At 39.6% G+C, this 27,087-nt stretch overlaps 1 protein-coding gene across 14 annotated transcripts in view; it reads right to left on the bottom strand.

Moving 5' to 3' along the window:
• NCKAP5 (NCK associated protein 5) overlaps nt 1–27,087 on the bottom strand; it is a 623,444-nt gene that overhangs the window by 20,739 nt on the left and 575,618 nt on the right. For 12 of the 14 annotated variants that reach the window (XR_012154214.2, XM_073305284.2, XM_073305277.2 and 9 more), the window contains 4 exons: nt 23,269–23,583; nt 19,739–19,878; nt 17,570–17,699; nt 14,388–14,575 (listed from right to left, as the gene is read on the bottom strand). Coding sequence is in view for 13 of the 14 variants with exons in the window: in XM_073305284.2 (XP_073161385.2) it covers nt 14,388–14,575; nt 17,570–17,699; nt 19,739–19,878; nt 23,269–23,583 (773 nt within the window). In the remaining variant the exon portion in view is untranslated. Of the gene's footprint in view, nt 1–14,387; nt 14,576–17,569; nt 17,700–19,738; nt 19,879–23,268; nt 23,676–27,087 lie in introns of those variants that run through there. The other 2 variants (XM_073305293.2, XM_073305294.2) reach the window with 2 other exon arrangements.

Consider the following 27,087-nt stretch of genomic DNA (forward strand, 5'->3'; position numbering starts at 1 on the left):
ATCCAAGGTCTTAAAAAATTTGTTAGAAGACAAATATTTTATTTTGGGGCTGGGGCCAATCAAAAATTAACAGGATGGGTGCACTTCCAATTCCCTAATTAAAAGCAGTGTACTTACAGTGGCATTTTCTCCTACCTCTACTCACAGGACATAGTCAGTGTTTTTGTCAGGTTGCAGATGACTTTTCATTTAAATAAAAGTTGAAATTTTTGGGAGATGAAACACGCAGACTTAGTAAATGGCTGGACTGGAGCAGACTATAAGATAAAAAACAGTCTTCAAAAAGATTTTAACATGTAATTTTAAAAAGATATTAGCAAGAACTTTCTGTCCTCTTAAAAAAAAAAAAGGGTGATGGAGCATTTCTTCCTGTCTACATATGAAGGAAAAGAAAGAAGCAGGCTACAGGGCTCTCCTAAAAAAAGAAATGGCTTGGCAGTACATTTTGTATGCAGTGCATAGCCCCTATTAACGTGAGCTACGAAACTTATTCCTCATGCATCGTGCTGAGAACATAACTCTGATATTAAAATATCAGTCATTTCCTGCCCCTCCCTTCATGATATTCAACTGCTTTTATGCAAGCATATCACTGTTATAGATGGTGGAGGCAAATTTCAGCTAGAAAAACAATTTGCAAAAATGCTGTCCTATTATTCATCTCATTTAACTTTGCTAATCAGATGCTCCTCTGGAGTCAAAATATTTTCCAGACTCACAAAACAAAGAGCTCTTTTGAACAGCTCTCTGCTCCTATTCCTCTTATTGTGAATTGAGTCAACTCAGTGTTTATTGTATTCAATTTATTTTTATCTGTTTCTTTTATTACTAATAACATTTCCACCATTATAACAATTACATGATCTTACAAACTTCCTAATAATATTTGTCATTTGTTGCTGTTAATGTCTACTGAATTCCATGTTGGATTATTGTATTAGATTATAATATTCCAATTCATGGCAACAATATGAAAGCAAAGGGAAATAAAACCAAAAGCTTCATTTCCAAAGTTGCAAGATTGAAGAGTGTAAGATGACAAATGGCAGAAACATTATTGCACTTTGAGTCATGGTGCAAATCGCAATGGCTACATCTGTCAAGTTTTTTGACAAACGGCTTAGAATGTTCTCCAATTAAGGGAATCAGCTAGTAAATTATATTTTTATTCAGTGTATGCTCTTGGTTCTAGCTATCTGTTGACTGAAGGATCTATCTGCTTATGCCTATTCACCATGGAATCTATTTAATTCTTAAATATTCTTCAGTTATATAGGGAAATAAACATTTACTATCACTAACAGACATGTGCTGTATCTCTAAGGACTCCAAAATGATATGAGCGCCAAGACATTTTATATTTGGACCAATGAAAGATACAGTTATATAACTTGTATACACCAAAAGTACCGTGGTTGTGTGATTCAAATAGTTTAAAAAATGCTCCTTGGGTGGGAAAATAATGTAAATTAAGACCAGTAGGGGTCTGGGCTACATTAGACAAAATAGGGAATGCTTCTGCTCCAGTGGGCAAGTTTTCCTTAGTCAAAAAGGGCCAGATTCTTTCACCCTGACGGAGAGGAATGGCTAAGAGCTCAGTGAGCAGTCCCATTGAAATCAGTGGGGCATCTTATGGAGCAAGACATTGCTCAGTGTGAGTAAGGGTGGCAGAATGTGGCTTACAGGAAAGAGAGGGCCTGAGTCTCCTCTCAGTTACACCAGCATAGGACAGGAGTAACTACTGCAATCCATGGGCTACAGCGGTGTAAAATGGATGTAAAGTGAGAGGGTAATCAGGTCCAGGATATTTTTCAACCATTCAGCCAGTCCTGTCAAGTTCTAGCCCCTTACACACACCTACAGCCCTCTTGTCTTCAGCCTTCCCATAAACACTCCGTCACCTGCATTCCTTTGTTAGACCTTCCCCCCACCCCTCTACACTCCCATTTCCTGTCCTTACCCTTCCGTCAACACGGCAACAAAGACAATTCTTATTAAGGAACACACATGAAGAAATATCAAAGGGAGTAGAAAAAAGAAGGGTGACATCCTCAGCTCCAGTCCTTTTATGCCATGTACAAGGGTTGGAGTGGTGTAAAATGAAAAGCCTCTTATTTGGACTGGGTAAAATTCTGCAAGTGCAGGAGTTGAGGAGACAGCTCTAAGGCTGCCCTCAAGGATCCTCTTGCAAGCCCTGACAGAAGGATTGGGCCCTGGGTGGGGCCACAGCATACAGTGCTGAAGCTCAGGGCAACCCAAAGAAATGGCCATAATTTAGGCAGGCCCCCACACTGCACAGGCACAGCAAACAATCTCACCCTAATAGTTGAAGCACAGCTCTGATGGTGTGAATCGTTTGGAGATTTGCTCTGAGTAGGATTAGATGGCACCCTGGCAAAAATGCCAAAGTCCCATCTATACCACGGTCTCCACCTGTGGAAAACCAGAGATTCCAGTTTTCCTAATTTAGATAGAGCCTTTCATTTCCTCTGCCTCTTCTCTCAGTTAACATAGAAATTAAGTTCTCTTGCTCTGTTATTTCACTCACCACAACTAAGCAGGGAGCTGTCTCCCTGCCTGCTAGTCACAGCCCCTTCCCATAATCCAAACCTCCTCTTACCCCTCACCAACTCCTCAAATGTTTCTGAAAAATCTAGTGAACCTTGGATGAAAAACATTTGGTTTGCTCAAAGTAACACGCCACCTACCACTCCAACTTTATATTGGGACAGGTACATTGGAGCAAATATAAAATAAAGAGAACATTTATACAGCATGGAGGGCCAGTCAAAGCTGTGACATGCTAGTGAAAACGCCAGAGTTCTGTCTACACTACAGCCTTCATCATGGCTGCCACTGCTGTGGAGGATCGCAAGTCTCAGTCTTCCCCATGTAGAGAAGGTCTCTGGACATGAAGCTTTACACTAGCTGCTAGAGAACTAGGTTGTAGCAACAGTTTTTTTTCTGTTGGACCCTATGTTTGTGAAAAATCTTTTGTTTCTTTCCTATTATAACTGGTTCCCTCTTAATTAAGCCTTGGAGAAAAAGCTTGTTTAGTGACGGATTTTTGTTGTTGTTGCTGTACCTTTCTAGCTATCTGGATCATGATAGAAAATCCACCATGACTCTTGGCAAATTATTCCAATGCTTAATTACCCTCATGGTTAAAAATTTACACCTAATTTACAGTCTGATTTTATCTGATTTCAGCTTCCAGCCATTGGATCATAGTACACCTTTTTCTGCTAGGCTGAAGAGCCTATTATTAAATAGTTATTACCCATTTAGGTTTATGCAAGACTGTAATCAAGTCACCTCTTTACTTTTCTTTGTTAAGCTAAATAGATTGAGCTCCTCGAGTCTATTACTATAAGACATGTTTTATAATCCTTTAATCATTCTTATGGCTCTTCTCTGAACTCTCTCCAATTTGTCAACATCCTCCTCACATTGTTGACACCAGAACTTGACACAGTATTCCAGCAGCAGTCATACCAGTGTCAAATGCAAAGGTAAAATAACTTCTTCATTGTATTTAAGATTCCCGTTTATGCATCAAAGGCTCACATTAGCCCTTTTGGCCACAGTGGCACATTAGCCCTTTCGGCCACAGCGTCTCACTGTGAACTCATGTTCAGCTGATTATACAGCATAACTCCCAAATCTTTTTCAGGGTCACTGCTTCCAGGACAGAGTCCCCCATCCTATAATTATGGACTACATTCTTTGACTATATTTACATTTAGCTATATTAAAACACATATTGTTTACTTGTGCTCTGCTTACCAAGAGGTCCATATTGCTCTGTATCAGTGACCTGTCCTCTTAATTATTTACCACTCTCCCAATTTCTGGGTCATCTGTCATCTTTATCATTGATGATTTTATGTTTTCTTCTAGCTCATTAATAAAAATGTTAAATGGCATAGGGCCAAAAACTGATCAATGACAGCCTGCACTAGAAATATACCCATTTAGCAATGATTCCCTATTTACAATTGAATCATAGAATCATAGAATATTAGGGTTGGAAGGGACCTCAGGAGGTCATCTAGTCTAATCCCCTGATCAAAGCAGGACCAATCCGCAACTAAATCATCCCAGCCAGAGCTTTGTCAAGCCTGACCTTAAAAACTTAAAAGGAAGGAGATTCCACCACCTCCCTAGGTAACACATTCCAGTGTTTCACCACCCTTCTAATGAAAAAGTTTTTCCTAATATCCAACCTAAACCTCCCACACTGAAACTTGAGACCATTACTCCTCGTTCTGTCATCTGCTACCACTGAGAACAGTCTAGATCCATCCTCTTTGGAACCCCCTTTCAGGTAGTTGAAAGCAGCTATCAAATCCCCCCTCATTCTTCTCTTCTGCAGACTAAACAATCCCAGTTCCCTCAGCCTCTCCTCTCCTCCTGGAATAACTCGTGTATTCCAGTCCCCTAATCATTGTTGTTGCCCTCTGCTGGATGTTTTCCAATTTTTCCACATCCTTCTTGTAGTGGCGGGGGGGCCCAAAACTGGACACAGTACTCCAGATGAGGCCTCACCAATGTCGAATAAAAGGGAACGATCATGTCCCTTGATCTGCTGGCAATACCCCTACTTATACAGCCCAAAATGCCATTGGCCTTCTTGGCAACAAGGGCACACTGTTGACTCATATCCAGCTTCCCGTCCACTGTAACCCCTAGGTCCTTTTCTGCAGAACTGCTGCCGAGCCATTCGGTCCCTAGTCTGTAGCAGTGTGTGAGATTCTTCCATCCTAAATGCAGGACTCTGAACTTTTCTTTGTTGAACCTCATCAGATTTCTTTTGGACCAATCCTCTAATTTGTCTAGGGCCCTTTTTATCCTATCCCTACCCTCCAGTGTATCTACCTCTCCTCCTAGTTTAGTGTCATCTGCAAACTTGCTGAGGGTGCAATCCATGCCCTCCTCCAGATCATTAATGATGATATTGAACTAAACCGGCCCCAGGACCGACCCTTGGGGCACTCCACTTGATATTGGCTGCCAACTAGACATGGAGCCATTGATCACTACCCGTTGAGCCCGACAATCTAGCCAGCTTTCTATCCACCTTATAGTCCATTCATCCAGCCCATACTTCTTTAACTTGCTGGCAAGAATACTGTGGGAGACTGTGTCAAAAGCTTTGCTAAAATCAAGGAATAACATGTCCACTGCTTTCCCTTCATCCACAGAGCCAGTTATCTCATCACAGAAGGCAATTAGATTAGTCAGGCATGACTTGCCCTTGGTGAATGCATGCTGACTGTTCCTGATCACTTTCCTCTCCTCTAAGTGCTTTAGAATTGAGACCTATCAGTTAGCTGGTTTTTACTCCATTTCATGTGTGCACTGTTAATTTTATATATTTCTATTTTTTAATCAAAATGTCACATAGCACCAAATCAAATGCCTTACCAAAACTATTACCTTTATCAAGCTAATTTGTAATTTCATCAAAAAAGGATATCGAGTTAGCTTCATAGGATCTATTTTCCATAAACATGTCAATTTGCCTTAATTATATTACCTTGCTTTAATTATTTATTAATCAAGTACCATATCAGGTGCTCCATTATTTTATCAGGATCAAGGACAGGCTGACAGGCTTATAAGTATCCAGGTAATTGAATTTGCCCTTTTAAAATATTGGGACAATGTTCACTTTCTTCCAGCCTTCTGGAACTTCTCCAATGCTCCAAGACTTATTGAAAATCAACATTAATGGTCCAGTTTGTTCTCAGCCAGCTCTTGTATCTTGGACGTAAGATTATCTAGTACTGCTGATTTCAAAATGTTTAACTTTAATAGCCGCTGTTTAACATTCTCCTGAGATACTAGTGGAATGGACAGAGTGTTATCATATGATATGATTACATCATCTGTTTTTCCCAAATATAGTATAAATATTTATTCAAAATGTCTGCCTTTTCTGCATTATTATAGATAATTCTACCATTTCAATATAGTAATGGACCAGAGTAATTGTTAATACACTTAAAAAGCCTCTTTCTTATAGTCCTTAATTCTGCTGACCATAATTTCTCCTTCTGCCCCTTTGCTTCCCTTATCACTTGTCTACAATTCCTACCTTCTGACTTATACTCATTACAATCAACTTCCCCTTTCTTCTATTTATTTATAGTATTGTTTTATAGCTGTGTTCACTTCCCCTCTAAACCACATTTTTTTAACCAATATGTCTCCTTCTCAATTGTGGCTTTTGGGCATCTGGTAAAGTGTTCTTAAACAATTCCCATATTTTAAGCGGTTTCTGGATCTGATTAGGGATAAAAGACTGAGTAGCATAGGAGGGATATTGAAATGGGAACTCACCCTATTAAACATGTGAGATGTCGAATTTGTTGATGTCCAGAGACCTCCTAATTTATTTCTAATTTAATGTTTCCTCATTCTCAAACAAATTAAATTTGAGGCTAGATGACACATTTTTAAATTCTGCAGTACTCCCATGGGTGGTACAATAAAGTCCATTATCTTACTGGATCATGCTCCTGTGTTTTTTTCATTGAAGTTGTCACTCTTATGAGACTCCCAGGACAGTAGACTGGACATTAAATTGTGTAATTATCCAGACTCTATTGTTCCTTGATGGAACAAATATTACATTATTCATCTGAGATTCTCAACACACTCGTTAAACATAAATTACACCTCACACTCTCCAGTGAGGTAAGTAACTGAAATTATACCCATTTTATTAAGTAGAAGCAGATATAGATTAAGTGACCTGACTAAGATAACACAGGTGTGACAATGGCAAAGACAATGATAAAATGATCAGACAAGCACCAATGCTGAAATTAAGCTACATTTTTGTAAGCCTATTTTTGGCTGTGATGAACCAGACTACCATTATAAGACATTACAGGCCTGATGTTCTCTGTGGGTTCCAGAGGAGGAACTCGGGCTGTGAACTGCCAGAGCAGTAAAGTCTGCCTGGGCAGGGCCAGCACTAGCTGCACAAGCTGCTTGCAAATACAGCTCCAAAGGTCGGTCTGGAGGCAGTTGGGGCTGCTAAGAAAGTGAACAGGCCTAGATGCCAGGGGACCTGGGAGATGTGATGATTCAGTGAAGTCTCCACCAATTAGACTCGGATGGATCCCTGGCTAGAACCTAAAGCTGCTACCTCTCGAGGGCTGCTAGGGCAGGCAACCACGGTACCCCATTTGCCCCCCCCCCTTCCTTAGTAATGAATGTCTCTAGTGGCACAGCTATCACTCAGATTTGCAGAAGTGCAAATTGTACCTCCATGTGCCTGCAGGGCTGAACTGAGCCCTATCTTAAAATTTTTACCATATTAAGGAACAGCAAATTGCTGCACACCGAGTTGTACAGCAAGCACTTTCTATTTCCACAGGCATTATGAAGTATTTCCTAACTAAAGCTACCTTTAAAAGACACTAATATAAAACAATGAGAAAAGGAGGGAAGAGAGGCTGGATGGTTCAGGGGATTGTTAAGAGGATACAACTACTAGGTTGCTGGTTCAAATCCAGTTCAAGTCAGTAATGAGCAGTGGATGCTTTGTCCCATGATTGTTTAAGGACTACTTGAACTGGTGGTGAGAGTTAGTTCCTAAGTATCCATGTGAGAACACCACCACCATGATTGCCAGTCTCAGGAGATAGGATAGGGATTGAATGGCCATGGAAAATGAATTATGCTCTCCTTCCTAGAAATGACAAGACTGGAATGGGTCAGGGTGGGGGAAAGTTGGTACTACCACTTCCCATACTGTACCATTCTGTGGATAGGTAATGAGCCTCCAGAGTCAACCCAGTTCCTTTCACAAGCACTGAATATTTTAAAATAAATACATTCATTAAAAAAAATAGATGAAGTTGATATCTCATCATCAAGGCTGCCAGAAGGGATAGCTTATTGATCTAAATGTCTGGTGTGAAATAGCTAGGTTCCCTAGAACCACAGATTCCAGTCCCATCAGAATCAGCTCAACCTTGCATCCTCATGAGTCAGAGAAATTGAGTTTAATGAAGTTTACTGTGTTTGTCTCTTTCAGATCTTAAAAACTGAAGTCATGTCAACTCAACATGGATGTGAAAGATCTAATGACACTTTTAATAAGAGGAGGCATTTGCCTCCGAGTCCTTGGACAAACTGTCCTCTCCCTCTACTTTTGCTTCTACAGTATGCTTTGCAGTGGTTTCCCGCCTACATGCTGGATCGCACGACCAGGTACGGCTGCAATTAAGAGGCACTGGATTATCTTATGCATTGCTCGTAAAATGCTTTTGGCTCTTTGAGGATGGCAGGCATTGTATAATTACTAATTATCATCATTTTGTAAGTCCTTGTTTGGATACTCCATTGTGCTAATATGATACTTTAGAAGACTCACAAGTACAATGAGGCATACATTAATTCCCATCAACTCACTCACTTGTAAAAATTCTTGAGTTTATCTGGGAATGTCACCATGTTGATTCCCTTCATAAACATAGCCAAAACAGCACTGGTTTCTCTGTTGATATATTTGTTTTTCCTCTGCCCATATTTTCCAGCTAGCTCTAAAACCTATTTGAATGGCAAGACATGGTGATTTGAGCATCAAATCTCCTTCATGAATCAGCTGTACAATACACAGGCACTCTGCTGCATAGAAAAAAGGGTATAACTTCACTTATGCACAAATAAGCCTCTTTAGTTAATTGGGTCTATAATTAAATCATTGATGTAGTAAACACTGTAATGTGAGGTGAAAAGTCAGTGTTTACATGTAAATCATTGTAATTGAGGAAAAACAGATTTCCAAGCTTGCAATGGATACAAACATTTCACTACTCTTCTTCTACAAAGGAGCCTATCCTTTCTGCCCTCACCAAGTCATACCTTGAAATATAAGCAAGAAAAAAATCTTGAGAATTCTAACTGAACTACATATAGGGAGGAAAGGAAAGAAGAATGACTTTATTTAATAAAAACATGTGACTCCATTACATAGAGACAGAGAGGAGCATATATTTTTCATGAAGCTTTGGGGTCATAAGGATGATGAACTAACTGGCATGCTTTTCTGCAGCCAGAAAGAAGGCAGTAAAAATAATTATTTATTAGATGTATTGCCATAGCACCTGAGCCCTAGTCATGGACCAGGACCACCTTGTGCTAGGTGCTGTACAAACAACATGGGAAAGTGATGAACAGATGTCTTGTTTTCTGAGTTCTTTAAAACATGCTGTGATTTATTAATTTTTATAAAAAACCCACTGAGATAATGCAAATTGTGAAATAATATTTCCATCTCTGACTTGTCATGATTCAGATTTCTGTGTAACTGGAGCACAGATCATGATGTCAGCAAGTGGTTTAGGGCATTATCAGTTATTGCCACAGGCAATAGAAGCAATATTCGGTATACTATGGGCCTAATCTAAAGTTTGCGAAATCAATGGGTGTTTTTCTATTGATTTTGATGGTCTTTGGTACAGGCCCAGTAGGAGTTCATTAAATTACATCAGTTATTGTGTAATTAAAATCAAATTTAACTGCTGCATATAAAAATAATTGTGTTCCCAATTTTAAAATACTGCAATTAGCAAAAATCATGTTAGAAAAATATATTAATCCTATTAATTTAGATGATTGTTTTATCCACATCCTTCAGTTCACTTCAATTATCTTCTATTTGAAATCATGTTTTCTTTGTATAAAAATGGAGACTTACTGAAGAATCTGAGTATTTCAGAATTTCCTGGCATGCCTACATTTTCCTAGTTGATTTAAAACGATCTCTTACTGGTGAGCAGAAATTTGAGGATATTAAAAATAGTTTCCAAAACAGAAAGTTTAGGATATCTCAGATCAAAGATGGGATCGAGGAACATTAAAAATGTATTTTACATCCTCAGAAACAATGTATAATTTCTCAAACATTCTGTTTACTTTCTCTTCTATAAGAAAGGTATTTTGTCTATTCTGAAGCCTTGCTTTGAAGCCTTTTGGTGACTGAATGTATTTGTGTGTGTGTATTTTGGGGGTAGCACTGGTGAATGTGTACTGGGGGAGGAGAGACAAATCAAACTACAATAGTGCCAGATTAGCAGAGCTTCCTTCCAAAATGTCTCATTACAGCACTGAGCCTGTAACCACCATCTTACTAGTGGTGCCTTACAGTCCAATTTAATTGAGCTAAGGTACTGCCACGGCACACTGCTCTTTTGACAAGCATAGTAAACTCATTCTGTCCATCATGACACTTTAAAAAAAAAACTTGACATACATCATTCAAGAATTAAATTCAAGGCACGTACCATCTTCTTTTTAGAAGGCCACATTATAGATCACAGTTCCTTTCCAAAATTTGCCTGATTTTTCAGAATCGTTGACACAGTCCTCGTTGCCAGGATTCCCCATTTTTTGTGAGTAATGTTCCAAGCCACACAAGTCTAATTTAAACAGACTATGGATCTTCTTGTGGCGGACAAATTACAGCTGAGAAAAAAATTGCTGCGCTGGTTCAAACAAGGAGTTCAGGGGCAACCTGCTTTTCATGGTCACTGCTCCTCATTTGTCATTCTGAAAAGTTTAATACTAATAGGCAAATCCCTTGTGTTTTATTGAGCTTTCACTGTTCACCAAGAGGTAACACTGGTTTTGAGCACTGTTTCAAATCTTCAAAAAGTCATCTTAACCCCCCCCCCCAAATTAATGCATGATAAATGCTGGGGCTCAGATACACCTGCTGTTTTCTAGTTTAATGATGCAGTGTTACAAGGTTCTTAAGGCCATGTCAAAGAGTTTTGTTTATTTTTAACCCACTGCTGATTTTGCACATTATTTAAACATGAAAAAACTATAATATACCAGTAAAAATTAATTAAGTGCAAATGCTACCTTTTTTAGCCCATTTAATTAATACAACCAAATCTGATTGCTCGATTAATAGCAAAAGACCTTGGCCCTGGCAAAGGCAGAATTGTCATATTTGTTTTGAGACAATTCATTATCTCTACATAATTCAATTGTGAATCTCTAAATGTTTAAGGTGAGGAATTAAATGGTTGTTTCCCTTCATTTATCCTTTTTAGTATAGTTCTAGTGTCATTTTCTTTTCCTCGTGTTTTTCTAATTGTAAAGCCAGAGCATAGTCTAGTCATTAGATAAATGTTGGTAGATGGTGAAACAAAGTAGGTACATGTCAGGATTTTTCTTTCTAAATTTGTGAGTGAATGTAGTGTTCAGTAAAGTCCAGGTTTCCGAGCACTGCCGTGAAGGCACAGTATAAGTAATAGATGTGAAAGCTTCTTCCATGTCATTCCGACTGTGCACTTTGGTCCTAACCTCCAATGCTCTCTGCTATTTAACAGATATTGCCAACTCTGTGGAACTGTATAGTGATTTTCTTAAGTGCACAAGTGGGGTCAAGATGAAAAATGCATTTTTTTCTCTTGTGATCTAACCCACTGTGCCACACACAACAGCCCTTGCATTATCATCTATTATCGTCCTCCTGTATATTTACAATATTGTGCTCAAAATGTGCTAGGTGCTGTACAGCGACAGAATAGAATGCAGCCCCTGCTGAGAAGAGCTTACAATCAAAAAGAGAATGGCTGCAGAGAAGAGATTCAATATGCAAAATTAACAGAGCAATGACATGGGACAGGTTTTGTTAGTTCAGTTTTTTTTAAATGAATATGTTCACTTAATTTCTGCTATAATCTTTTAGTTTTAGCTGTTTTTTCAAAGGGGCAGTCAGGGTTGAAGTGAGGGAGAGGAATGGTGGGAAGGGATTGTAGGACTGAGAAGAGGAAGAGGAGGAGAGTAAGGGGAGAGAAGCACAATAGGATGTGAATGAGGGATTTGGCAGATGAAGGGTGGCAGAGACAAGGGCAATGGGGGAAGAAGATGGACCAACCACCAATGACAATTCAACTAATGAGAAGATAATGTGTCCAAGTCCAGATCTCAGAGGTTAGCGAACACAATGATGTCAAGTGGCACCGAGCCCCATGGAGGGAAGCAAATGGATAGATAGCAAAGAGGAGGCATGCAAGCTGGAGGCTAATCTTCTGCAGCACCAGCTAAAGCTGAACCTGGATGCTTGCCAAAGTCTGACCCCTGCAAGTGCTTCTTGGCTATTGCTGCTCCTCATTTGACAGCCACTAGGACCAGTGTCCCAGGAGGGTATGGTTGAGATTAAGGGGCACTGGGCCTGAAGGACCCTGATTTGCACTCTGTGCCCTCAGCTGTAGCTGGTGCTGGCTTCTTTAGAGAAGGAACCCTGAGGGTTGAGAAATTTTCCTAAGCATGTCCCCTCCAAACTCCGTGAGGCAGCTACTGCTCAAGTGGAATTTCTGGGCCTGGTTGCTGTGGGTCTGGCAGGCAGGGTAGAAGCAAGGCTGGAAGTCCTGGACTTGACAGCTGGTGCTGTCTGCTTTGGGATCATTAGCTCCAGGTTCTAGCCACTGATTCTCTGTTAAGAAACTACTTCTATTTGTGATTCACTGCATTTCAGAAATAGAGGTAAAAAAGCCCCAGCAGGAGAAGAGGTGGGAGAATGAAAGCACATGCTCACCCGTAGTATTTTAAGGGGCAATGGGCAGGGTTTAGCAAAAAATACTTCACCTCTTCACACACAAAATCCAAGTAATCCACCTTCCTGCAGGGAACTTTTCAGGGATGGTGGGGGAGGTGGTATGAAACAGGCTGTGGGTAGCACTGTAGGTCCACTACAGCTACTATTCCAGGACTATAGTCTGAAATATCTGCCAGTTTACCTGTGCACCCATAGGCAGAGATTTGGAGGAACTAGATCCATGTAATCATGGATCCAATAGTCCATCCTTTAAGCAGCCACCAATGGCCTCTCTATACCACCTACTTCAGGGCTAATGTGGACCCTCCCATACGCTCTGTCTGCACTTCTCAGAGATATGGTATCTTAGGTATTAAGTGGTGCAAAAGTCCATCGTTTATGGATGATATAAATTAGCAAGCAGGTTTATATCTACTATGGGGAACATGCAATTTTCTGTCCATAAAGCACTGAGGTTCAGAGATGAGAGTTGTGTGGGACCTTGATCAGTGTGTTTGAAGCCATCATTTGCTGCATCCCCAGAGCAGAAATGACATATACTCCAGCAGCCTTGGATACAAGTCACCTCTCAGTTTCTTCCTTAAATCTAATTCTAGGTTCTTTTAATAAAATTTATACTTACAGAAACAGATTTTGGTTTTTTTTTTTAAGTTTACACATAAGAAAAGATTCTCCGTAAAACAGGCATTAAAAATGTATTGCACCTGTGACTGCTTGCTATAGAATGTATTTTCCCTTTTAATACTTGGAATTGTGTACCTCACTGAGAAAGAGAAAGAGAGAATATTGGTGGTGGTGGGGGAAGGGGGGAATGGACAGAAAACAAGAATGTGTGTGTGGGAGGGAGAGAAAGCGAAAGAATGTGGTAGAGTACATTATTTCAGAAGTACTGTGCGTTCAAGGTGGTAGAGACTCCCATAGTAAGGGTCATACTCTGCTACTAATCTCTTTGTGGAACTCTTGATTAAGTCAAATGAAGTTTGCACAGAAATTGGTGGTAAGACAGACCTAGTCTTAACAGAACTGTGTCTGACTATATGATGGTATTTTGGGGAGCCCACAAAACAGTTGGTAACCACAGCAGACTTCCACTTCAATTGTTTTTTAAATACCATGTAATAGGCCTATGCTGCACTAAATAAAATGCAACCTCTTGTAAGCTGACTCAGCGTGGAGCAGCAGCCACAAATGTTATGTCTACACTGCAGCTTGGAGCGTGGGTAGACGGACTTGTCTCTGCTCAAGCTAGCATGCTAAAAACAGCAGTGTGGATGTCGCAGCAGGGGAGGCAGCTTGGGCTCGATGCCCAAGTCTAAGCCTGCCTGACTCCCTGGGGGTCTGAGCGTAGGTGACTAGCCCGAGCCATTGCTTGTGCCTCAATGTCCACCCTGCTATTTTTAGAGCACTGGCTCGAGCAGCGCTGGCCTGTGTCTATCTACCTGGGCTGGGAGACACTCCCCGCTGCAGCGCAGGCATTTCCAAAGAGATATCACGGGTTTTACTGCTATTCTTAAACAGAAGTTTGCCATGAATCTTAGGGCTCCAGATTGTCTCTAATGGTAAGTTTTGGAAGTCTGTTGTAAGCTAGAGCTGACGACAAGATCACCACACTTATGCAACCTCCTTTAAAAAGGTGCTTAGTTTGCTTTACTCCCCCTAGCAACCCATGCCATATTTTCAGGTGTCTTTTTGGTTTCTGTAAATACTAATGATGAATGCAGAAAATGAATATAAATGAGACAGATATATTCCTGGGTTAAGTAAGAGGAATATCATAAAAAGCAAGATAACTCACACTAGGGATCTCTTTGCTCTTGCCTTCTTTACTGGAAGCTCCACTCAGTTGCTCAATAAAACTGTAATGTGTTAATTGTTCAGGCCCATCCTCTCCATAATGGCCATAGAGACTGTGTTGATATAAATCCAAGATTGACATAGGGCTCCCCATAAAGGACTTTCTCACAGTATTTTCTTCTTGCTCAGCTATGGAAAGATTTTTAAAAACATTGCACATTTATTTGAGAGAAAGTTCATGTCCAGCTTAAATGGATGACAGTGTAATTTTTAATAGCAATACAGATACTTTAAGACAACTGGAAAGGTCAGTGGTTGGTAATAAAAGCATAACAAAAACTATGTGAAAGTTAAGGGTATGATTTAAAACTACTGAAAAAGGACATTCAAAGTTAATACTTAAAATTCAGGATGACTTTCCATCCTTAAAGAAGATACAATGGTCTGAGATAAACAGAGGGGCAAATCCCAGATTTTTAATTTCCTTTCTTTTGTGACTTTAGATGAGATTGTTAATTTGACTTCAGTGTAGAATTTTTTTTTTTTAATATTTTTAGTTTAAGTTTTTATCTTCAGCTGTTAATAGCCTTCAAGCCTGAACTTCCTTGGGCACATGCCTATCTTTCGGTTGGCTTGCTTCTGAACATATTTTTTCTTTTATCTACTTTTTCATTTGTTTTATAAATCTTAAATCCTGACTGGCTGGCAGTGAATAGAGTGGTGTAGAACCTATGTTTGTGAGATCAGGATCAAGCTCTATTAACTTGTTAAAGATCATACAGGAACAGTGTCCTAACAGGACAGTGTTAGGAATAGACCTCAGGACTCCCTACTCCTAGACCTGAAACCCATGTTAAAAAAAAAAAAAAAAAAAGCAAAGAAACCCCCTCTGTAACATTGTGAGACAGCACAAGGGAAGGATGTTCTAGATTGGGCATTTGTTTCTCTACTGGCTCTTGCTGTTACACACATTTGAACGCTACCTGACAGAAGCACTGTATATCCAGTACCTTTTGAAAAAACACTGTCTCCACTGCCTTCAACAGAGTTACACTGATGTAAAATCCAGTTGAGATCAAAATTAGGGTGGTCTGGTACTTGAGGCATGGGGCGAAGGCTCAGAATACCTGGGTTTAATTCCTAGTGTGCCACAGACTTCCTATGTGACTAGACAACTCATTAATAGCCTGATCCAAAGCCCATTGAATCAATGAGCCATTCCATTGACATCAATGGGCTTTGCACCAGACCTTTAGTCTCCTTGTGCTTCAGTTCCTTGCCTGTACAATGGGAATTAAAATACTCCCCTACCTCATGGAGTGTAGTCAGGATAAGTTCATTAATGTTTGTGAGGCTCTGAGGTAATACAGTAATGGGGCCATATAAGTATCTAGATCATCTCTGTGCCTCAGTTTGCTCATTTGTAAAACGGGGATAATACCTCACCCCCACACAAGTGTTGTGAGGCTAAATCAGTTAATGTCAGTCAGGTGTGTCGAGCTCTTTGGATGCAAGTTGCAATAGAAGCATAGCGTTATTACTTACCTGATCTGGGCAACTGTATTTAAAGTGACCAAGGCTGAAATGTTGATCCATAGGAGAAAAAACAACCACTCGCTATACCAACATTTTAGGATTTTTTTTGTTTGCCTCAATTGCAGACCAGAATTTTTGCATCCATTTTGGTTCTCTCTGTCCCAACCCCAATGAGCCAGCTATGTAAAAGTAACAGCTTACTAAGTAAAGTGGTGGTTTTAATTCACAGTAGATGTCACAAAATTTGAAGGCTGCTGTTATTTAATGCGCTTACACATGATAAAATCCTTTAAAACATTTGTTATGGATAAAGAAATCATTGCACATATGGCAACACCTATTTAAGAAAGTACAATTCTCTCCTGTTACAAAATCATTTTAGAAAAATATCAAATGTCTCTTTGATTTAATCACTTGCAACATTTCATATATAACCAAAGATTAAAAAAATAGGAGCATGCCCTAAATAAAATAATCAACCTCCCACACTCTCGCTTTGGGTTGCCAACTCTCCCGCATTGTCCTGGACTCTCCAGGAATTAAAGATTAATCTTTAATTAAAGATTATATCACGTGATGAAAACTCCAGGAATATATCCAACCAAAATTGGCAACCCTACTCTTGCTGCTGAAAAACACCCAAATGGATTATCCTTGCAAATGCCAAACATTCAGTCTAGCTCCTGGTAGACACTAATGGCACCTGGGTGTCTATCTGCAGTATCTATCTGCCTGTGGCATTTTTAGGCACTTATCACTGTAGTTTCTACTGTATGTGCTGGGTCAAGTTCATCCACTGTGCAAAGGGCTGGCATAAAGTCTATGCATCACTGAAGTCTCCCTTAAATTCTCATGAAATGCACAGGGCCTCAGGGCTTGAGTGGGTTCATTGGTGCACAGCTCTTGTGCTGGCCTATACACTCCCTTGAATCATTTGTAGCAGGGAAGCCAAGGATGGAATGGGCCTGGACTTTCCCACTGCAGACAGTCTTCTCCATAACACAGCTAACATACATTGCAGGATGGTTTTCACTGTTGCCACTGCTCATGAATTACCTATTCTGGTGTTCAAATGCGGACAGCAATCTTCTGGACCACCAATCCAGCGGTCAGTTACCTCAAAATTTAGAAAAATTACCCCAAGGAATTCACTGTTGAGCTTTCATACTAGATTTCAATTCAGAGTCGATTCTTGTGACCTAATTTGATCCTCAGAAAAGTGGCAATATACACTGGGAAGGCTGACAGACCCTTAACTGTAGCCGTGTGAACAGTACCACTGTCATAAGACAGTTAGAAAGCTATGGCCATGGCTCATTGGGTTATTTTAACCTACTACTATACTATGTAATTAAAAAAAAAGTTATCTTTATAATCACCTTTTTATTGCTGCAATAATGCAGCTAAAGACTTTTTAGTTCACCATGGGGATTTATGAATAAAAGCCTTAGAGTTATGCCCATAGTGGCAAGAATGGTGTTCCAGAAAACAATGACGCGGATATATAATAAAAGATACATAATGGAAAATTATATCGAAGAAAGATAGAGTTAAAAAGTGGAAATAATCCCACAATGAAAGACACAATCAGCGGCTGTCAGGATGGAGATGGGAACTATACATTACCACGTACACATTTTCAATTACCTTGTTTGGTCTTTGTTAGATCTACTAACTTTTCCCCTGCAGTTCCAAAGTCGTTTGTTTCATACTCTGGCTCCACCTCAGTGTCGCTACTGCTGCTAGCAGAATACGTGCACACTCGCAGTGCCTTGTCCTACACCAGTAACAACAGCACAATGAGAATGACTCATACACTAGGGCAGAATATTTTATTAGGGTATAAAACATTTTGCATTCATCAAAGAAAACCTTGGATTTACTAATTGAACTACAGCAATTATCATTCAGCTTCTAATCATAAGTTTGACAGTATGGGAAACAGCCACTGTTTATTGTCCAGATGTGTCCCAGGAGTTAGTCCTGCTTATACTGGGCCAGATTCTGCAACTTTATTCACATTGTGTAGTACCATACTCCTCACTTAGTCCCACTGGTTTAAACAGGACTCCGTGAGTGAATAACAGCTTAACATCAGTAAGAGTAGGAGAATCCAGCCTCTTTCCCTCTGTAAAACTACTTTAAGGTTGCACACTTTCCTCAGGTAATATTTATTTATTTATTTGCATTTATAAAGTACCCTTCATATACAATTTTCAAACCTCTCAAGTATTCCTAAGATAGCATGTAGGGCATTCACACAACAAATGATGTGTAGGGCTGTGTAAAGGTTTTATCAACACTTGGTTGGAATGACTAGCATAAAACACTCATGGCTTTACCATCTGTGAGCAATTCAGCCATTTTAATGTCATGCCCCCCTTCCTATCTTTCGGCAGAGTGGTAGGGAAGCAATACACTCCACAACTGGCTCCTTCTCCTCTGGACTCCATGGGGAGGGGCACAGACAAATTCATCCCTTCCTCTGGAAGTGAAAATCCCTAGTAAAGAGCAGCCCTGGTCCTGATACCCCACTCCATGGACGCAATGAAGATTTAGGAGTTCAGTGGCAGCAGAAAGGAGAGGGGAGGAAGTAACATCTGATATTCAGAATAGGGTGGTATTTGTACTTGGTGTTCAGATTATCAACCAGATAGCAAGGTCCACAAGTACAATTATCACCTGGACCCACTTTTAAACTTTTTTTAATATGAGAAATTCTTACAGCAGTTTTGGAGATGCTGGTTTTTCCCCTTGTATTCCTCAATTCATCAGAGATTTAAAATGACAGCTGCTTATTGGGTAAGAGGCATATTCCAACAACAGGAGTATGGGAGCGAGAGGCAGCAGTACTCTAATCAGGATCTGCCACAGACTTGCCAATGTGACATTAGGCAAGCCACTTAACTTATCTGTGTGCACCATGGAGAACAAGAGTCTGGGCCAACTTTATAAGGGAACAGCCCTGCACCAGTTTAAAAAAAAAGCATAAAACAAAAAGATTAGCATAAATTACAGCATTAGCAACGTAAAGATCTTAGCTCACAATAGTGTGAGGCTTATGTGCTAGCTGTAGATCAGTTTCCTCGTTAAACCACCCCCTTTCTTGAGGAGGTTATTTTTTTAATCACCCTATGTATCCTATATCTCAAGGGTTCCCATTTGCTAACCTGCTGCACCTGTTCTTCCAGCAGGGCTTGACTCATCTTGCACTTCTAATCATTCATAGCCCTCCAACCATCAACAGTAGCTTTTACACAGGTGTATGCATTTGCCTATTTGTCCTTTTCATTGTTTTCACGGAAGGATTGAAAGAGAGACAGATCATTGTAGGGATTAACAAAATGACACAAACCAAAAGAAGATTATTTTACCTTTTACATTAAAATTATATTACATCCACTCACACATACCACACCAACAGCAAAACCTAGATCAGGAAAGAACTGTATCTCCAAAGGGAAAAAACAACAAAAATCCCAAATCTCTTGTAAAGAAAGACCATCAGGTAACAGCAACTCAATTTCCTCATCTATAAAATGCCTGGAGATAATAATATTTAAGTAATTAATGTCTGTAAAGCATGAGACAAAGTACCAAGCATACCTGTGGGCACTGTATTATTAATAAATAATAACATACCTTTTGTCAATGAATGTTATCCAGTAATCACAAATAATTATGCATTAGATTGTTAATTATTCTTTTCATTAAAGTTAGGACATTTAGCAATTTTGACTCTTTACAGTTAAGTATGGTCTTTAGACTAAATATATATCCTAGTTACACCACCGGCATTTTTCTTTCAATTTATACCTTTGTTTTTTTAGTGGCTTTCTTGCTGCCCCAGTCTGGAAGAATCTTCTTGTTTTCCACATTTTTTTCAGTATGCTCTAATGAAACAGAAGTCACCAGAACTTGTTCATGCCCACTTTGCTTTGGAGGGTTAATTATTCCTGAATTCAGAAAGAGATTATGCAATTTATGGATCTCATCATCATTACACTAACAACAGCTTTTGATTGTGTTTAGGAGTAATCCAGTGTTCAGTTATGGGTCGATTCTTATACTTCTTTTCACGTCAAAGAATCCCATTCTTCAATGGAACGACTTGTATAGTAAGGTGCTGTTCAACATAAGGGGGAGAGAATCTTGCCCAAAGTACTTCCCAAGGCACAATTTAAAATCAGTCTTTGACTCTTAAAATGTAAACTCTTTGCAAATGAGAAACAAAAGGTTAAAAATGATTTTTAGGAAGCAGTTAGAAAAGCTGTACTGTTATTTTATATTCTGGTGGAGAGAAACATAGCAAACTCAGTTTGTTGACAAAGACATAAATAGGAAATTATATCTTACTCCAGAAATGTTTTAGATCAAATAGTTCTATTTATTTACTACATGTATGTTATGTAAAACCAAAATCTAAGAAAATAAACAGTGCTTTGTAGAATAAAATGAAAGTTGTGTTTTTGGTGAAGTAGGGTAAAGAAGAAGGGTCAGATGAAAATATTCCAGGAAAGAATGAGTTGACCTCACAATCTGATGTATTCTACTTTTTTTGCATCTCTTCATGACAATTTAATTAAGATACAAACCTTACAAGATTGGTGCAGTGAATATTACGATTAAAATCAGTGCAATCTTACTGCTACCAACTTCTTATGAAGCAATTCAATGCTTGCAGTTTCTATTCAATTTGTTATAATGACAGTGTTTAATCATGGAGTCTACTCTATAGCACACTGCTGAATTGAGGTCACACATGTGGCTATTCAAGCATGTAGCATATAATCTATAACTAAGATCTCTCTTCTGAATCTCTTAGCTGTGCCATTAATTAACAATACATTTCTTTTGAAAATAATATGTATTAATATATATTTTATTTAGTTTTGATTCAAAACCTGCAGGGGAGTTTGCAATAAAGGCCACAATATGTGTTTGTACTCTAATATACTGTACTGGGAATATGGCTAAATCAACCACATTCCAATATGTTTAATTAAAAACCTTCTCATATACATTCTGATGAAACACCAGTCTTAGGTTCAATTTAAATAACAGCAATTTGGCAAAACATACTTTGGTGGCCTTACCCTAAATTTAAACCTGATGTCTAGCTCTAAATCCCATTACATGGGATTTCTTGTATGAGGGCAATGTGGTACAGAGTCATGCAAGTTAAATAAATCAGTGTCATTTTTTTAGTTGCAATAAATATTCTACCTTGACAAAGTGTTAGCAAAAAAGTTTCAGCCTGTAGATTTTTTGCTGGTTTTTTAATAGCTCTCTTTTTAGAAAGTAAACTCTTTGGGGCAGGGACTGTCTCTTAGTATGTGTTTATATGTGTTAATCTAAGGCTAGATCCACAAAGGGATTTAAACATTTAATTGTCACTTTGGGCACCTAAACCCAAAATGTAGATCCCTCAATGCTGCTGCTCAAAGGCTACCTAACCATGTAGAAGCCCACATTTCCACTGGAAAGACCCCATGGCACCTACACTTCTGCTGGTGAGCATGCACAAAGCTGCCTAAGTCCTGACACCCTCAGCTAGCTCCTACTTAAACTGCAGTGGGATCCTCAAACTAGATGTTCCCCCGCCTAGCTCACCTTCAGAGCCCGATCAAGTGGGCATTCTCAGAGGATACCTACTAACACAGAAGAAAGTGGTAGTGTAGCCCTAGTGGCTAAAGCACTTACCTGGGATGTGGTCATTGGAATAGGGGCTTGGCCCAGACTCTCCCACATCCCAGGTGAGTGCACTAACCACTGGGCTACAGAGTCACTCTCTCACACTCACTCTCTCTGGCCCAATGAATATTTAAAAATTTCATACAAAGTGGAACAGCTTCAACAGGAGAGATTTAAAGCTGCAACCAGAATACTATGTAGCCCAGTGGTTAGGATAGTCACATAAGAAGTGGGAGACCTGGATTCAAGTCCTTTCTCCAAATCGGGCAGGACAGATTTGAAGCTGCATCTCCCATTGGGCTATAAGCTATACAAGGGGTGGAATAGCTGCCCCCATTTTTTTTGAGAGAAAGGGCTGAGCTGATTTAGGTGCCAGAAGAGGTTTCATGGCTGTGAATCCCAAGTGGAGGGAGGTGGCGGACTCCGTTGGAGAGGTGGAGCTCAGGCCACACCCCTGTCCTTGGCACTAGCTTAGGCAGTTCCCTGCTCAGTGACTCCCATTCTTAGGCACCTAACTCTACTCAAGCATTGTACAGTGAGCCTGGGTCTCCAACTCAGGGCTGTGGATTCCACTGTGCATCAAGGAGCCTAAACATTAGATGTCTGTCTGCCCTTTGTGGATCTAAGTGCACAGTTTTTAACAGCAAAGACCACCAATCCTAATAGGGGCTTTGGGGCATTCCCATAATACAAAGAATACATAATATTGAAGTAGGAACAATTAAAATTTGTACACCACCCAAATCAGTTTAATTTATTGTGTGATTTGCAATATTTCCCATTTTAAGTACAGAAATTACTCCATGATAAAGATAAATGCTGTGGTGCAATTAACATCCTTTTTTTTTTTTACTGGCACTTGTACTTTTAGGCCACAAGCCTGCAAACACGCATATACACACATACCTTTACACACTGGCAGTCCCATTGAACTCAGTGGGACTATATTCAATTCAGTTTGTATATATAAAGATACTCATGTGTGTGTTTGCTGGATTGGGGCCTTAGCATACGTCTTTCATTCCTTTGTGAGCTCTTGTTTCATATGTGATAGTTAATGCACATTCTGCTGATCCATCAAAATAAGTGTTTTTTACTACTGTCTATAAGTACATTTGTACAGTGCAGTAACATATCAAAAGACTTATGTTTACAGTTGAGGCAAAATATTCATTGGTATAGAATTTATGCACCGAGTCCAAATTACTTTGTATTCCAAGTTCAGTTCTGAAAGCAAGTGTTTATGAATATGTCATTTTAACATTTAATATCACAATAAGGCCACTGACAGCAAATTGAGAGCCTGATCCTGAAAGTTGCTGAGCACATGCAACTCTTATTCAAGTCAATGGGAATCAACAGTGTTCAGCATTTCTCAGGGCTGGCCCTACTTTTCTCTCAAATACTGTTTCTTGAGGAATGGATTTAATATTTTGCACAATTTTTTTGAGATACAGATATGCATTATGAGCAACCAAATTTCCATTTGACTCACGTCACCAACTTGATAACCTTATATATTCACATAAGGAATCTTTTCTGCTACATGCTTAGCGTTCTCGTTATCTAACGTCATTATTACAGGGCTTCTGTTAATGGAAACAGACATTAGGGCAGAAAGAATCTAATTTCCAGTGTAATTGGCACTTTACCTGAGGAGACTGGTTTTGGAAGGCGACTTTGAAAAGGTTGTACAACTTTGGCAGTCATGGCAGGATCAGATGTTGAATGACTAATCATGCTTTCCACAGATTCTGGGCTCTTAGCTGTTGAAGGCACTTCTCGCTCAAGAGTTTTGGCTTTTATTGAAGGAGGTGAAGGAAGGGCTTGCTCAGGAGACATGAAGACTTCAGTTTCTAAACTTGATTCTTGCTTAGAAACATATCGTCCAGTTGACCGGTTTCCTGAGTCTGGGAGAGGGAAGGTTCCTATCCCACTGTCCAATGTTCTCATCTGGCAGCAAGACTCTGAGATACAGGAAGATTGTGTGATGGGAGTGGAGCTAAAGGAATCACTAGTATTTAAAGACAGTGAAAGGGTCTATGGGGAAAGAGGGTACCTTGAAAGGAAGGTTTTAAGGAAAGAAAAACATTTCACATTTAGCAAGTGTCAATTGCAATTGCAACTTCTAATATTTCACGTGAAACATCTTTTTCATTAAACACAACAAAACATCACATTCAAATACAGTAAACCACAACAAAAAGATAAAAGACAAGACATTCTAAGTTGCATGACTTAAACTCTTGTTATGACAATGGCTAAAAAGGCATGTACTAGAAACTAATTACTGCTCTTAATGGTTGATACGAATTTCTTTGAGCTACATTATATTTTAACAGTTTGGAGAGAATTCAGAGAAGACCATTAACATGATTAAGGGCTGGGGGTAGGCTTACAGGAAAAAGTAAAAGAATTAAGAGTGCCGTGCTCTCCTTCCCATGTGCAACATGTACAACAGGAGCTTGTTCTTCCGCGAGGAAGGAAAGGGGTGCTAATGTGCCACTGCCAGAAGTCATACCACCAATTCTTGCAGATGACCAAGATCTACAGGGTTACCTGGAGATATCAGCCTCTGAGGGTTCCCCCACAGGCCTCCCATAGCAATGACAAGACAGCTCACATCCCTGCCTTCTTACACTTTGGCTCAGCTGATGTTATCTAGTCACACATGCCCTATGCACTGTTTATTCAAATTGCAGAGGAGCAGTTACTGCTGATCAGGGAAGCAAGTGTTTTAGTTGGTAAATTCCTGACAGGGGGACATGACTCAAAGCCTCACACTAAATCCCTCCCCCTGTGTCTTCTCAAATGAGTGGTGTTCGGCTCCACCATAGCAGTCATGGAGTGGAGATAAGGGATGCAACTGTGGCTCCCCTACGTGGTGGATGGGATGCAGCTGCATAATCCTATCCCCTCCCTCTCTATTCACTCACATAGTCTTCCCCTCTGACATACCTAGCTTGGCCAAACAATCCTGAGAGGGTATTATGGCAATTGACCTATATTTTAAGAGCGTAAATACCGAGGAGGAAGCTTTAGGACTAATGGCTTGAAACTAAGCAAAATTTAGGTTAAATATCTGGAAACATATCCTGACAGCAAGATCTATCAGGCTGTTGCAGATACTCCCCAAAGAAGTGGTGGAAGTCCCATTGCTTGAGCAATTTAAAACCATACTGGAAAAGGGACTTGAGAGTATATGGTAGCAAGCAATTGTGCTCTGGTAGGACACACAGAATATGACTTAAAAAGAAAAGGAGTACTTGTGGCACCTTAGAGACTAACCAATTTATTAGAGCATAAGCTTTCGTGTAGCTCACGAAAGCTTATGCTCTAATAAATTGGTTAGTCTCTAAGGTGCCACAAGTACTCCTTTTCTTTTTGCGAATACAGACTAACACGGCTGTTACTCTGAAACCTGAGAATATGACTTAATAGATCTTCTCCATCTCTGTTTTCTATGCTCCTATATACTGATCTTTTTATGATATTCCTATTTGCTATTTAACACCATCATAGTTAGCAGTGCTCTGTCAAGTCATGTTCTGTTATTTTTCCTCTGCAGCATTTCTACTATTTGAAAACATTTCTCCCTTACACATTTTGCCTGTCTGCTTCTGCAATAATGGCTGTTTTCATTTACTATTTTTATCTTAACTTGATATTGGTATAAGAACTTATCTTCACCTCCCCTCCACTCCCCCAAAAATTGTTAGGTGGCTATTTATTTTTTCAGTTTCTTGTCAGAGAAGTAGTAGTTTTATCTATCTGTCTCAGGTACTTATATGCCCGCTAATTACTGTAGTATATGAGTGCATCACAGTCTTGAATGCATTTACCCTCAGAACACCACTGTGAAGAAAGGAAGTATCATTATCCGCACTTTACAGATGGGGATTTGAGGCACAGAGAGAGACTTAGGACTTGTCTACACTTAAAATGCTACAGCGGAGTAGCTACACCTCTGTAGTCCTTCGGTGAAGATGCTATATATGCAGACTGAAGGGGTTTTCCCATTGGTGTAGGTACTCCACCCCTCTGAAAGGAGGTAGCTAGGTTGAAGCGAGAATTATCCTGTCGACCTAGCACTGTCAACACTGGGGTTAGGTCGTTTTAACTGCATTGTTCAGGGGTGTGGATCTTTCACACCCATCTGCAACGTAGTTATACTGACCTCTTTTCCTAGTGCAGACCAGGCCTTAGTGACTTGCCCAGAATCAAACAGGAAGCCTGTGACAAGGCAGGCAAGAGCCTTAACAATTGATCCATCCTCCCTCTTTTTTAGTTTTAATTGCTCTGTTTTTTTTTTAAAGCCACAATAACATAGCTACTTAGAATTCTGTGGACTGTTCCTATCAGATTGTAACAGTGTTCAGGTAAGTTACATTCAATGAGTCAATCCTGGTAACATGCTACATGGACTAGCAGGGGTTAGAAACCCCATGGATAATAAGCAGACATCATTTACTGACAGGTCTCCTACCAACTAAAGAAAAACAGGAGTGAAGAAGCGATTTCCATTAATTTCTACTTAGCTGGAAGGATGGTGACTAATGTAGGCATCTTAGTTTGGAGAGGTATAGATCAGATAACAATGGAAAGAATTCCAGGGCTTCAGCAAAGACATGGGATAAACTAGGAGGGATAAAAAGAAGACCATATTTTGGACCCTAAATATCTTAACAGCATGCCTTTTATGGTCTGCAGTGTTATTATCGGGCCTGATCCTGCATTCCAATTTCATTGGGAATTCTGCAAAAGAAGAGCTTGTAAGATCAAGCACACATCTTGTAACGTCTTTTCCATTTACAGCCATTCTTTTCCATCACGTTGTTTTAAAAATATTCTATATTAGAAACAACAGTCAGTCCTTCCTAATTACAACACACCGATGTCTGGTACTTGACTCAAATCAAACAACGGATGCTGATCATGCAAGAAAGTAGCAGTGGCCTTCAACACAGGAAAATTGGAAGTGAAAGACTATCAACTCTTTTTGGAATAGCTTCAAGAAAGAACACAACTCGTGCCAGAGAATCCCTCTTCCTCATGACTCATCTTTACAAATCCTAGGAAATCTAACATCCATGAAAGATAGAGCTCATAATCAAGATAAATGACTAGTAAGGACTGTGCTGATTGCCAAAAAAGATTCTTGAAAAGTGGAAGTCCCCAACTGTTTCTAAAATAATTGATTAGATGAGAGAGTGACCTGGGAGCACAAAGTAAGTCTCACTTAATAAACAAATACTTTTAACCAAAATAAAATCTTCTGTAGAATGCTGTATCTGGCTAACCATCTTTGTAAAAGGAAAAGATGCTATGTTGTAAAACAGATTTTCAAAGGAGCTCAGTGCCAGGTTTTTAGTGCAGAGCACCCACCACAGGATCTTGGTTTTCAAAAGGGCTCAGTATTCAGAAGCTCCCACTGTGACACTGGTGGCAAGATTTTCCAAAAAGATGTGAAC

Source organism: Lepidochelys kempii, chromosome 11 (genome assembly GCF_965140285.1).
Source record: "Lepidochelys kempii isolate rLepKem1 chromosome 11, rLepKem1.hap1, whole genome shotgun sequence".
NCBI classification, from domain to species: domain Eukaryota; kingdom Metazoa; phylum Chordata; order Testudines; family Cheloniidae; genus Lepidochelys; species Lepidochelys kempii.